This window comes from Hemitrygon akajei, chromosome 20 (genome assembly GCF_048418815.1).
Source record: "Hemitrygon akajei chromosome 20, sHemAka1.3, whole genome shotgun sequence".
Lineage (NCBI taxonomy): Eukaryota > Metazoa > Chordata > Chondrichthyes > Myliobatiformes > Dasyatidae > Hemitrygon > Hemitrygon akajei.
The window spans coordinates 71,093,992-71,107,663 of NC_133143.1; the positions used below are offsets into that span (position 1 = coordinate 71,093,992).

Genomic DNA, 13,672 nt, shown 5'->3' on the forward strand with positions numbered 1-13,672 from the left:
ATCTCAAACCATCAGTCTGAGTGTGTCTCTTCTCTATCACCTGACTATCCTCCCTTGCACACTGTCTCCAAGCTTTCTCTATTTGTGAGCCAACCTTCCTTTCCTCCGTCACTTCAGTTCAGTGCCCACGCCCCCCCCACAATTCTAGTTCAAGCTCTCCCCAATAGCCTTTGCAAAACTCCTCGCAAGGATATTTGTCCCCCTCAGATTCAATTGCAACCCATCCTTTTTGTACAGGTCACACCTGCCCCAGAAGAGGCCCCAATGATCCAGAAGTCTGAATCCCTGACCCCTGCTCCAATCCCTCAGTCACGCATTTATCCTCAACCTCATTCTATTCCTATACTCACCTTTGAGGTCCTGCTTCTCAATTTCCTCCCTAACTCCCTTTAGTCTGCTTTCAGGACCTCCTCCCTTTTCCTACCTATGTTGCTGGTACCAATTATGTCCCACGGCCTCTGGCTGTTCATCTTCCCACTTCAAGATATCGTGGACACAATCAGAAACATCCCCCCGGCACCCGGGAGGCAAACTACCATCTGAGTTTCTTTCCTGCGTCCACAGAATCGCCTGTCTGAACCCCTAACTATAGAGTCCCCTATCACTGCTGCCATCCTCTTCCTTTCCCTACCCCTCTAAGCTACAGGGCCAGACTCTGTGCCAGTGGCGTTTAATATACACAATAATAACAGGGGGAAATTTGGTGTAGTAGTAATTACCACTGGATCAGTAATCCAGAGACCCAATTTATAAGCTGGGGATACGAGTTCGAATCCCACCATGAACTCAATAAAAATATCTGATGATCATGAAACCATGTCAATTGTCATAAAAACCCATTTGGTTCACTGATGCCCTTTAAGGGAGGAATCCTGCCATCTTTACTTCATCTGGCCTATATGTGACTCCAGACCCACAGCAATGTGGTTGACTCTTAAATGCCCTCAGAAATGGCCTAGCATGCCATTCAGTTGTATTCGCTAAAAAGAAAATAATAGGAAATAAACCTGGACAGATAACCCAGAATCGACCTAGGAACTAGAAACAACAACAGCAAAACCAGCTCTATCGACCCTGCAAAGTCCTCCTTACTAACATCTGGGACATGCCAAAGTTGAGAGAGCTGACTCACAGACTAGTCAAGCAACAGCCTGATACAGTTGCACTGACTGAATCATACCTTACAGTTAATATTCCAGACTCCAGCATCACCCTAGCAACTCTCAACATTGACTTTGAACCCCATAAACTCTCATGGCACCAGGTTAAACATGGGCAAGGAAACCTCCTGGTGATTAGCAGATACCGTCCTCCCTCGGCTGATGAATCAGTACTACTCCATGTTGAGAAGCACTTGGAGGAGGCATTGAGGGCGGCAAGGGCACAGAACGTACTCTGGGTGGGGGACTTCAATGTCCATCACAAAAAGTGGCTCAACAATACCACCACAGACCGAGCTGGTTGGGTCCACCTGGACATAGCTACTAGACTGGGACTACAGCAGGTGGTGAGGGAAACAACAAGAGGGAAAAACACACTTGGATCTCATTCTCACCAACCTGCCTGCTGTGGAAGCATCTGTCCATGACAGTATTGGTAGAAGTGACCACTGCATTTTTTGTGGAGACTAAATTGAAGAATTGAGACTAAATTCTCCATATTGAAGAAACCCTCCACCGTGCTAGAAGGGATAGACTTCGAACAGATCTAGCAGCCCAAGACTGGGCATCCATGAGCACTACTGGCCATCAGCAGCAGCAGAATTGTGTTCAACTACAATCTGTAACCTCACCCACTGTAACATTACCACCAGGCCAGGAGATCAACGAAGAGTGCAGGAGGGCATGCTGAGAACAACACCAGGTATACCTCAATATGAGACATCACCCTGGTGAAGCCACAATATAGGACTACTTGCATGCCAAACACCATAAGCAATAGAAAGAGCTAAGTGGTCCCACAACCAACAGATCAGATCTAAGCTCTGTAGTCCAGCCACATCCAGCTGTGAATAGTAGTGGACAATCAAACAACTCACTGGAGGAGGAAGCTCCACAAATATTCCCCATCCTCAACAACAGAAGAGCCCAGCACACCTGTGCAAAAGATAAGGCTGAGGCATTTGCAACAATCTTCAGTTAGAAGTGCTAAGTAGCTGATCCAGCTTGGTCTCCTCCAGAAGTCCCCAGTATCCCATATGTCAGTATGCAGCCAATCCGATTCACTCCACATGATATCAATAAACGGCTGAAAACACTGGATACTGCAAAGCTTATGAGCCCCAGACAAAATCCCGGCACCAGTCCTGAAGACTTGTGCTCCAGAACATGCTGCATCACTAGCCAAGCTGTTCCAGTACAGCTACAAAACCGACATCTACCCAGCAACATGGAAAATTGCCCAAGCAGGACAAGTCCAATCCAACCAATCACCACCCTTACAGTCCACTCTCATCAGCAAAGTAATGGAAGGGGTTATCAACAATGCTATCATGGAGCACCTACTCGGCAATAACCTGCTTATGGATGCCTAGTTTGGGTCCGTCAAGGCTACTCAGCTCATGGACCAAAGAGCTGAGTAACAGAGGTGAGGTGAGAGTGGTAGCTCTCAACATTAAGGCAGTAGTTGACCGAGTATGGCATCAAGGTGCCCTAGCTAAGATGGAGTCAATGGGTATTGGGGGGAAACACTCCGTTGGTTGGAATCATACCTGACACAAAGGAAGATGGTTATGGTGGTTGGAGATCAATCATCTCATCCTCAGAACATCACCACAGGAGTTCCTCAGGGAAGTGTCCTCAGACCAGACATCTTTAACTGCTTCATCAATGACCTTCCTTCCATCGTAAGAAGTGGGGATGTTCACAGATGAGTGCACAATGTTCTGCACTATTGGTGACTCCTCAGATAGTAAAGCAGTTCATACCCAAATGCAGCAAGACCTGGACAACATCCAGACTTGGGCTGACAAAAGGCAAGTAAAATATGCGCCACGCAAGTGTCAGGCAATGACCATCTCCATCAAGAGAGGCTCTAACCATTGTCCCTTAACATTCAGTGGCTTCATCATCATTCAATCCCCTACTTTCAAAATCCTGGGGTTACCACTGACAGGAAACTGAACTGGTCTAGCCACATAAGCACTGTGGCTACCAGAGCAGGTCAAAGGCTCGGAATCATGCGGCTTGTAACTCACCTCCTGAATCCCCAAAGCCTGTCCACCAGCTACAAGGCTCAGGTCAGGACTGTAATGGAATACTCGCCACTTGCCTGGATGAGTGCAGCTCCATCAACACTCAAGTCAAGTCAAGGAAAGTCACCTTTTATTGTCATTTTGACCATAACTGCTGGTACAGTACACAGTAAAAATGAGACAATCTTTTTCAGGACCATGGTGCTACATGAAACAGTACAAAAACTACACTGAATTATGTAAAAACAGAAAAAAAACTACACTAGACTACAGACCTACCCAGGACTGCATAAAGTGCACCAAACAGTACAGGCAATACAATTAATAATAAACAAGACAATAGGCACAGTAGAGGAGAGTAAGTTGGTGTCAGTCCAGGCTCTGGGTATCGAGGAGTCTGATGGCTTGGGGGAAGAAACTGTTACATAGTCTGGTCGTAACAGCCTGAATACTTCGGTGCCTTTTCCCAGATGGCAGGAGGGAGAAGGGTTTGTATGAGGGGTGCATGGGATACTTTACAATGCTGTTTGCTTTGCGGTTGCAGCGTGTAGTGTAAATGTCTGTAATGGCGGGAACAGAAACCCCGATGATCTTCTCAGCTGACCTCACTATCCACTGCAGGGTCTTGCAATTTCCAAACCAGGCAGTGATGCAGCTGCTCAGGATGCTCTCAATACAACCCCTGTAGAATGTGATGAGGATGGAGGGTGGGAGATTGACTTTCCACAGACTTTGCAGAAAGTAGAGATGCTGCTGGGCTTTCTTTGCTATGGAGCTGGTGTTGATGGACCAGGTGAGATTCTCCGCCAGGTAAACATCAAGAAATTTGATGCTGTTAACAATCTCTACCGAGGAGCCATCAATGTTCAGCGAAGAGTGGTCGCTCCGTGCTCTCCTGAAGTCAACAACCATCTCCTTTGTTTTGTTCACATTAAGAGACAGGTTGTTGGCTCTGCACCAGTCACTGAACCTCCTTTCTGTATGCTGACTCGTCATTCTTGCTGATCAGACCCACCACGGTCATGTCATCGGCGAACTTGACGATGTGGTTCGAGCTGTGTGTTGCAGCACAGTCATGGGTCAGCAGAGTGAACAGCAGTGGACTGAGCACACAGCCTTGGGGGCCCCCGCTCTCAATGTGATGGTGTCGGAGATGCTGCCTCAAATCCGGACTGACTGAGGTCTTCCAGTCAGGAAGTCTAGGATCCAGTTGCAGAGGGAGGTGTTCAGGCCCAGTAGGCTCAGCTTTCCAATCAGTTTCTGAGGAATGGTTGTGTTGAATGCTGAACTGAAGACTATGAACAGCATTCAAACATACATGTCTTTTTTGTCCAGGTGGGTTAGGTCCAGGTGGAGGGTGATGGCAATGGCGTCATATGTTGAAAAGTTGGGACGGTATGCGAACTGCAGGGGGTCCAGTGAGGGGGGCAGCAGGGTCTTGATGTGCCTCATGACGAGCCTCTCGAAACACTTCATGATGATGGATGTGACTGCATTGGGACGGTATTCATTGAGGCAGGACACTGAAGACTTCTTCGGCACAGGGACGATGGTGGCAGCCTTGAAGCATGTTGGAACGACGGCGCTGCTCAGGGAGATGCTGAAGATGTCAGTGAGAACATCTGCTAGCTGGTCTGCACATCCTCTAAGCAATCTGCCAGGAATATTGTCTGCTCCAACAGTCTTCCATGGGTTGACCCTGCACAGGGTTCTCCTCACAGCGGCCATGGTGAGACATAGCACCTGGTCATTTGGAGGAGGGGTGGACTTACTCGCCGCCACGTCGTTTTCCACCTCAAAATGAGCGTAGAAGTTGTTCAGCACACCTGGGAGGGAGGCATCACCCGCACAATCAGGTGATGTTGTCCTGTAGTTGGTGACGTCCTAAATGCCCTTCCACATGCGCCGCATGTTACAGTTGTCCTGGAAGTGGCTGTGGATTTGCTGGGCGTGTGCACACTTTGCCTCTCTGATGGCCCGGGACAGTCTGGCCCTCACTGTTGTTAGGGCTGCCTTATCGCCTGCTCTGAAGGCGAAGTCACGGGTCCTCAGCAGCGCACAAACCTCCGTGGTCATCCAAGGCTTCTGGTTAGCACGTGTAATGATGGTCTTGGACACAGTGACGTCATTGATGCATTTGCTGATGTAGCTAGTTTGCTGAACTGGTCTGGAGCACCTGACGAGCGGTCTGTATGCTGGGATGAGCATAACAGAGATGTGGTCTGAGTAACCGAGGTGGGGGCGGGGCTCATCCTGGTACACGTTGGGGACATTTGTGTAAACAAGGTCCAATGCGTTCTCCCCCCTTGTTGCAAAGTCCACATACTGATGGAATTTGGGGAGAACTGACTTGAGGTTCGCGTGGTTAAAATCTACAGCGAGACTAAACAGTCCATCAGGGTGTGTGTTCTACAGTTCGCTAATACCCCCATACAGTTCACAGAGCGCCTCTTTAGCATTAGTGCTGGGGGGGGAATGTAGACATCGACTATAAGGACAGTGGTGAATTCCCGTGGTAAATAAAATGGTCTGCATCTAACAGTCACAAACTCCACTAGCAATAAGCAGTATCTGGAAACCAGGGCAGAGTTCTTGCACCATTCTGTATTGATGTAAACACACAAGCCACCACCGCGAGTCTTACCAGAAAGAGCTGCATCCCTGTCCACTCGAAACAAGGCGAGCCCGTCCAGCTGAATGGCGGCGTCCGGGATTCCGTCGGTGAGCCACCTTTCTGTGAAAACATACGCACAGCAGACTCTATACTCCCACCGAGTGTTTCGTTGGAGTTGGATGTAGTCAAATTTATTGTCCAGGGAGCAGACATTAGAGAGCAGAATGGATGGGAGAGCCAGCCGGCTAGGGTTTGCTTTTTGCCTGGCACGGACCCTTGCCCGCTTTCTTCGCTTCCGCTTCCTCCAGCCATCAGCATCAAGCGACTCCGAGGACTGTAGGCCCGCTCCCCTCAGCAAGCCGAGGCCGTGTAATTTAACCAGCAGATCTTCATGAAGGTTTGTTTTTGGGTGATCTCTGTATTGTAGCAGTATCTGGTGACGGTAGATAGTCGCTCTGTTATCCATGTGCCCTAATCAAAAATTGTGCCTCAAAATTAAATTTAAAAATTAAAGTAACACCAGGTCCAAAAGGCCGCTGAAGCTTGACACCATCCAGTACAAGGCAGCTCACTTGATTGGTATCCATTCCACAAGCATCCAATCCCTCCACCATTGAAAACAGTTGCAGCAATGTGTACTATCTACAAGATGTACTGAAACAACACACCAAAGTTCCTAAGGCAGACCCTTCCAGACCCATGACTATTACCATCAGTAGGATGAGAAGAGCAGATACCTAGAAATACTATTACTTGGAAATCCTCCTCCAAGTCACTCACCATCCTGACTTCGAAACATAATGCCATTCTTTCATTGTCGCTGGGTTAAAATCATGGAATTCCCTCCCTATAGCACTATGACTGTACCTACACCTCAGGGACTGTGGTGGTTCCAGAAGGCAGCTCATCATTACCTTCTCGTGGGCAACTAGGGATGGGCAATAAGTGCTGGCTTAGCTGGCGACACTCACATCTCATAAATAAATAAGATTAAAAAATGTGCAATAATGTGTCATAACAACATACGAAATAATAAAGCAGAGACTACTGTATTATGATGCATGCTCTTCTGTAACGCACAGATTAGCTAATTTACTTTAATTAAATTAGACATTAAAGCAATTTCTTTTCTAAATATTTAGTACCTTTAGCAGCATCACAATATTATACACACTTTCAAGACATACAGACACTGGAAGCAGCTTGTAAGCTTTCCTTCAGTACCTTAGAAACAAGTCTTTCACTTAATGATTTGTCAAAATCATTGGTACACTGTATTATTAGTCTTTCATACAATTTATGTTCATAGAGAAAACCAAGAAAGAAAAACTACACAATTGCAACCCGCACCTGAAAATGTGGCGCCTTGAGAATTATAGCCAACTCTGCCGCATACTCATTGTGATGGGTGACACAGCTGATGTCCTCAAGAATTTGCTTCACAAGATCCACATTATTCTCTCTCACAGCTTCTAGCTTGGTGTCTTCAAGTCGTTCATGAGCCTGTAACAAACAAGGTAGTACACATATCACCCCTAACACATTCCCATCTCCACAGCTGCAGTCTGTGGGCTGAAGTAGAAATAGTTAATTACTTAAAAGGCAATGAGTGTGGAGCTGCCAGGTGAAGTGGTAAATGCGGGCTCACTTTTAACATTTAAGAAAAACTTGGACAGGTACATGGATGAGAGGTGTATGGAGGGATATGGTCCAGGGGCAGGTCAGCGGGATGAGGCAGAAAAATAGTTTGGCATAGCCAAGAAGGGCCAAAAGGCCTGTTTCTGTGCTGTAATGTTCTATGGTTCTAACAATACACATCAGAATTGCAGAAAAGTGTAGTAGGGAGAGTGAAATAACCTGGGAAAGGGACTGGGGCCTGATGGGAAGCTGAGGAGAATAAAATTAAGTTAGGATAAAGGTTTGAAAAAAAAGGGTGCTTATGAGACTAGATTCTTTTCCATTTCTATTTATCTTTGGAAATAGCCAGTCCAGGAACCGAAAAACCCAATTGGTTTGGGATCAACATATATTAGGAGACCGCTTTGCCAAGCATCTATGCTCCATCTGCCAAATCAGGTGGAATCTCCCAGTGGCCACCCATTTTAATTCAACTTCCCATTCCCATTCTGATATGTCCGTCCATGACCTCCTCCACTGTTGTGATAAGGCCACACTTAGGCTGGAGGAACAACACCTTATATTCCGTTTGGGTAGCCTCCAACCTGATGGCATGAACATCAATATCTCAAACTTCCAATAATGCCTCCCCCCCTTCACCATTTCCCTCTCTCACGTTATCTCCTTGCCTGCCCATCACCTCCCTCTGGTGCTACCATCCCCCCCTCTTTCTTCCATGGCCTTCTGTCTCTTTCACCAATGTCCTAGCTCTTTGCTTCATTCCCCCCTCCCTACAAGTTTCACCTATTGCCTGGTGTTTCTATCTCCCCTCCCCCCAACCTTTCAAATCTACTCCTCAGCTTCTTTCTCCACTCCTGCTGAAGGGTTTTGGCCTCAAACATCCACTATGCTTTTTTTTTCATAGATGCTGCCTGGCCTGCTGAGTTCCTCTTAACATTTTGTGTGTGTTGCTTGGATTTGGGATTTATGCAGAAATTAATCTATTACAAAATGCTTTCAACCACCTGATTATGACTGGTTTCTAAGAACAACTGAAAATGGCTTTCTTATGGCTGAACATATCCTGTAGCTAGCACTCACTGTGCACTAAGAGTACTGCATTTACAGGATTTTCAAATTCAGCTGCAAATAAATTAAACCCCTCAACCACCAGACTCTTACTGTTCCCACAACCTTTGGACTCACTTTCAAGGACTCTTCACCTCATGTTCTCAATATTTATTGCTTATTTACTTATTATTACTCCTTTCTTTTTGCATTTGCAGTGTTTGTTGTCTTTTTATATTGGTTTCTCCATCCTGCTGGGGGTGGTCCTTTATTGATTCTATTGTGTTTCTTGTATATTCTGTGAATGCCCACAAGAAAATGAAACTCAGAGTTTTATATGGTGATATATATGTACATTGATAATAAATTTATTTAGAACTTTGAAGTATTAGACTAATTTAAATAATATTTACTTGTGTTTTTTTTTAGAGATACAGCACAGAACAGGCCCTTCTGGACCAATGAGTCGCACTGGCAGCAACCTATCTATTCAACCCTAGTCTAATCACAAGACAATTTTCAATGACTAACCTACTAAATGGTATGCTTTTGGACGGAGAGAGGAAAACCATGCAGTTACAGGGAGTATCATCACTAGCACATGTCATAAGATTTGTCGTTTTGCAGCACCAGTACATTGCAATACATAATAATGAAAACAAAACCTATAAATCACAATAAGAAATATATATATAGACAAATTAAAATTTAAAAAAAGCAGTGCAAGAAGAGAGCAAAAGGGTGAGGGAATATTCATGGTTTCATTTTCCATTCAGAAAGCTGATGGCAGAGGGGAAGGAAGAAACTGCTCCTGAAATGCTGAGATGTGTTTTCTGGCTCCTATACTTCCTCATTGATAGTAGCAATGAGAAGAGGGCATGTCCTAGATGATGAGGGTCCTTAATGACGGATGTCACCTTTTTGAAGCATTCCCTTTTTAAGGCGTCCTGAATGCTGGGGAGGTTAGTGCCCATAATGGAGCTGGCTGAGCTTACAACATTTTGCCGCTTTTTCTGATCCTACACAGTGGCCCCTCCATACCAGATAGTGATTCAACCAGTTATAATGCTCTCCATGGTATTTCCATAGGAATCTGCAAGTGTTTGGTAACATACCAAGTCTCCTCAAAGTCGTAACGAAATATAGTCGCTGCCATGCCTTCTTTGTAGTTGCATCAATATGTTGGGCCCAGGATAGATCGTCAGGATGTTGACACTCAGGTATTTGAAAGAGTTCACCTTTTTCACTGCTGATCCCTCGATGAGGATGGGTATGTGTTCATTTAAGTCCAATTCCTTGGTCTTGCTGATATTGAGTACAGGGCTGTTATTACAACACTACTCAACTAGCTCCGACATGCCTCCTCCTCAACATCTGAAATTCTGCCAGCAATAGTTGCGTCATTGGCAAATTTACAAATGGCATTTGATATGTGCTGTAAGTATAGAAAGAGTAGAGCAGTGGGCTAAGCATGCATCCTTGAAGTGCGCCAATGTTGATTGTCAGTGGGGAGGAGATGCTATTTGGGATCAACACCAACTGAGGTCTCCCGGTGAAGTTAAGGAGCCAGTTGCAGAAGAAGGTTCAGAGGCCCAGGTTTTTAAGCTTGTTGATTAGAACTGAAGGTATAATCATGTTGAACGCTGAGCTGTAATCAATAAACAACAGCATAATGTGGGCATTGTTGTTGTCCAGGTGATCCAGGGCCGAGTGGAGAGTCAATGAGATTACATTTGCTGTAGACCTATTGTGGCGATAGGCAAATTACAACAGATGTCAATCTCCTGCTTACATCATAATTGATTCTGGCAATGACCAACCTCTCAAAGCACTCCAGCAACGTTAGATGTGAGTGCCACTGGGCGATAGTTGTTGAGGCAGCTCAGCAGGCTCTTTCTGGGCACTGGTGTGATTGTTGCCTTCTTGAAGCAGAGAGATTGAAGATATCCTTGAGCACACCCTCCAATTGGTTGTCACAGGTTTTCACTGCCCTATCAGGTACACCATCAGGACCTGACACCTTCCAAGGATTCACCCTCATGAAAGATGTTCTGATGTCAGCCTCTAAGATACAGATCACAAGATCACCAGATGCAGCAGGAATGTGTACAAGTGTAGTTTTATTCTTCCTTTTAAAGCAGGTTTAAAAGGCACTTAGCTCATCTGGGATTGAAGCATCACAGCCATTCATAATGAGGTTTCACTTTGTAAGAAGTAAAGGACTGAGTTGATGGGCATCCGATTGCACCTCTAACTTCAATCACAATGGTTTATCCGCTCTTAAAATAGCCTTCTGTAGTTTGTACCTCCTTACAGACAGTGCTGTAATTGAACTCTGAATTTCAACACCCTGATCTGTAATAGTGTCACACTAACCGTTACACTACTGGGGCATCCCACAAAACTGTGAATGTCAACAAATGCTCAGACTCACAATTTTGGCATCCTGTAAGACAGCAGTTTGGCTTAGTCATTTGTCATAAATATTTCAGTCAATACTGATGCTCCTTGAATGAGCTGGGTCCTGCCAAACATTTTGGAAGTGCCTTCATTTAGGAAGTTACTTCTTGGAGATCCTCTGGTAACATGGGAGACAGTTCATTCCTGACTGAAAAATTGATGTCAATCTCTTTCACAAACCTTTGTTATCATCCTCAAATCTCTGCTTTTCTGATCCTTATCACTATTTCCTACAATTTCTGCAACATATCTTAACATTTGCAGTGCCTTATTAATAAATTATCATGCAGTTAACATGCTTTTATGATATAAAGGGAAGGGGAGACATTTAAAGAGCTGCAATCACAGTACCTTGGCAAGAGATCTGACAATTGGACTCTCCATTATTCCTTTGAGGAAGATCAGATCTATCTCCTTCGCTCCTGTTGAGGTGGGCAACTCATTGAGGTTGTCCAACACTTGCTGCATTGCTACAGAAAACGTACAAAAGGGAACTTTAAACTGGGCACCATGTAGCAATAACAATTAATTAGAAAGCAGAATTTTAAACTTGCTATTTATATTCACAGAAAATAGTACAGTACAGCACAGGCCCTTTGGTCCACAAAGTAGTGCTTACCTTCTAACTTACTCCAAGTTCAATCTAACTCTTCCCTGTTACATAGCCCTCCATTGTTCTACCATCCATGTGCCTATCTAAGAGTTTACTAAATGCTCCCTAATGTATTTGCCTCCACCACCCCTAGCAGCACACTCATCACACAATGTAAAAAAAACTTTGAAATCCCCCCTATTTTTCAACCAATCACCTTGTGACAGAGCAGATCTGTCACATGTAATTTCTCCTCCTCCCCTCTCTCCGCAGTAGCATTCTAATTCCATTGTCCCATCCGCCAGTGCTGAGTTCATGCTTATCAAGTGCATATGCTCAGGGCAGGCTCAGTGAGACAGTTAATTTTGGGGGATGGGGAAGAGTGCTGGCTCCTGGAAATGGTTAGTCAATTGATTGATTTTGTTGCGCAATGCCATTATGGACATTTGTAATTCTGAAGGATGTGAGTTCCTGTATGTTAGCTTTTGTCTAATCGTTCAGACTCATGGTAACAAACCCTCCTACCCTGCATTCCGAAGAATGGCCTACCCTTTTCTCCTAGAGGCAGAGATTCCTACAGTCTTCTTTTGGTAAGTGAAGAGAGAGTATGTGGTGAGGTAGAACATAGAATAGTACACTACCAAGTATCCTGCCTTTTACTTTGTACTCTGCCTTGGAGTCTGACCTTCCAAAGTGTACCACCTCACACTCTTCCAGGTTGAACTCCATCTGCCACTTCTCAGCTCATTCCCGCATCCTATCAATGTCTCTCTGCAATCTTCGACAATCCTCTACACTATCCACACCACCACCAACCTTTGCGTTGTCTGAAAACTTGCCAACCCACCCTTCTACCCCCACATCCAGGTCATTAATAAAAAACACAAAAAGTAGGGGTCCCAAAACCGATCCTTGTGGGACACCACTAGTCACAACCCTCCAATCCGAATGTACTCCCTCCACCACGACCCTCTGCTTTCTGCAGGCAAGCAAATTCTGAATCCACCTGGCCAAACTTCCCTGAATCCCATGCCTTCTGACTTTCTGAATAAGCCTACCATGTGGAACCTTATCAAATGCCTTAATTACTTTCAGACAGAAGAGTTAAAGCTGCAGTCCTAAAGGTCTGATAGTATATATATCTGTATTTTTCTCATGTCACTTTTGCTATTTTTCCAATATTTCCGCTGTAAATATTTTTGCACTTTTCCCAAAGAATTTTCCACCTTTTGGCACACAATAATCATCTTTCCACTGAATGTGCTTTTGCATCCTGTCGTCTGAATTTTTAAAGTCCACACCCACGAGGGCATGAGACCCTCACCAAAAACTGGATTGAGTTACTAGCAACACCAGCGAAACCGCAAGACAAACAAGAAAAAATGGGTGAGAAAAATTATAAATTAAGGCCAGAGAGGCTCAAGTGAGATGCTGACATTAAAAAAAAATCAAAAAATACAGAGCAGGAATTATTCTACTAAAGAATTAACTTTGCACAAGATGCCTCCTGTGTCATCTTGTTTCAATTACTTAACCAAAATGAATAGGTAATTTGATTTTTGAAGTGCAAAACTAATTAAGTTAAAAGTAATTATTCTGAGAGGTGGAGACCATGAAAAGTCTCCAATGCCACATGCAGAGAGCAGACCGACAGCAAATAACCCCCTTTTTATTTCAAGCATATCATTTTCTTTTGCTTACCTCAAAGGCATGTTCATTGGATGCATTAAATCTACTTCATTAGTAGCTTCACATCCTGCTCCATTGAGTTGTGAATGAACAGCAACCCAAATATCATTTGGCATCCTTCACACATTCCATTATTACATAGGCGGTGACCATTTAAGGCCATTATCTATGCCAACTCTCAATACCATCAATTTTGTTCCCATCATCTATTAACCCTGACATCCCTATTAAATGCCCTCTAATTTGCTTGCTACCCACATTTAGGGCAATTTATATTTCCAGGTTGTATGGGGTGTCCAGGAAGGGGTAACACCTCTGGTGAAGGAGCTTGTTGTGTCAATTCTGGGGCAGTTCACTATATATGGGCCCCACCCAACACTTGGTTCTCACAGTAGCTCCCAGTAGCTGTTTGCATGGAGAGGCCACACCATTGCACAAA

At 44.7% G+C, this 13,672-nt stretch overlaps 1 protein-coding gene across 6 annotated transcripts in view; it reads right to left on the reverse strand.

The window, feature by feature from the left end:
- The window catches only part of LOC140713914 (protein PALS2-like), a 186,295-nt gene that overhangs the window by 57,591 nt on the left and 115,032 nt on the right, over positions 1–13,672 (reverse strand). For all 6 annotated transcript variants that reach the window (XM_073024591.1, XM_073024586.1, XM_073024585.1 and 3 more), the window contains 2 exons: positions 11,304–11,422; positions 7,158–7,310 (listed from right to left, as the gene is read on the reverse strand). In XM_073024591.1, the coding sequence (XP_072880692.1) occupies positions 7,158–7,310; positions 11,304–11,420 (270 nt within the window). In that variant the 5' untranslated portion in view covers positions 11,421–11,422. The remainder of the gene's footprint in view (positions 1–7,157; positions 7,311–11,303; positions 11,423–13,672) is intronic.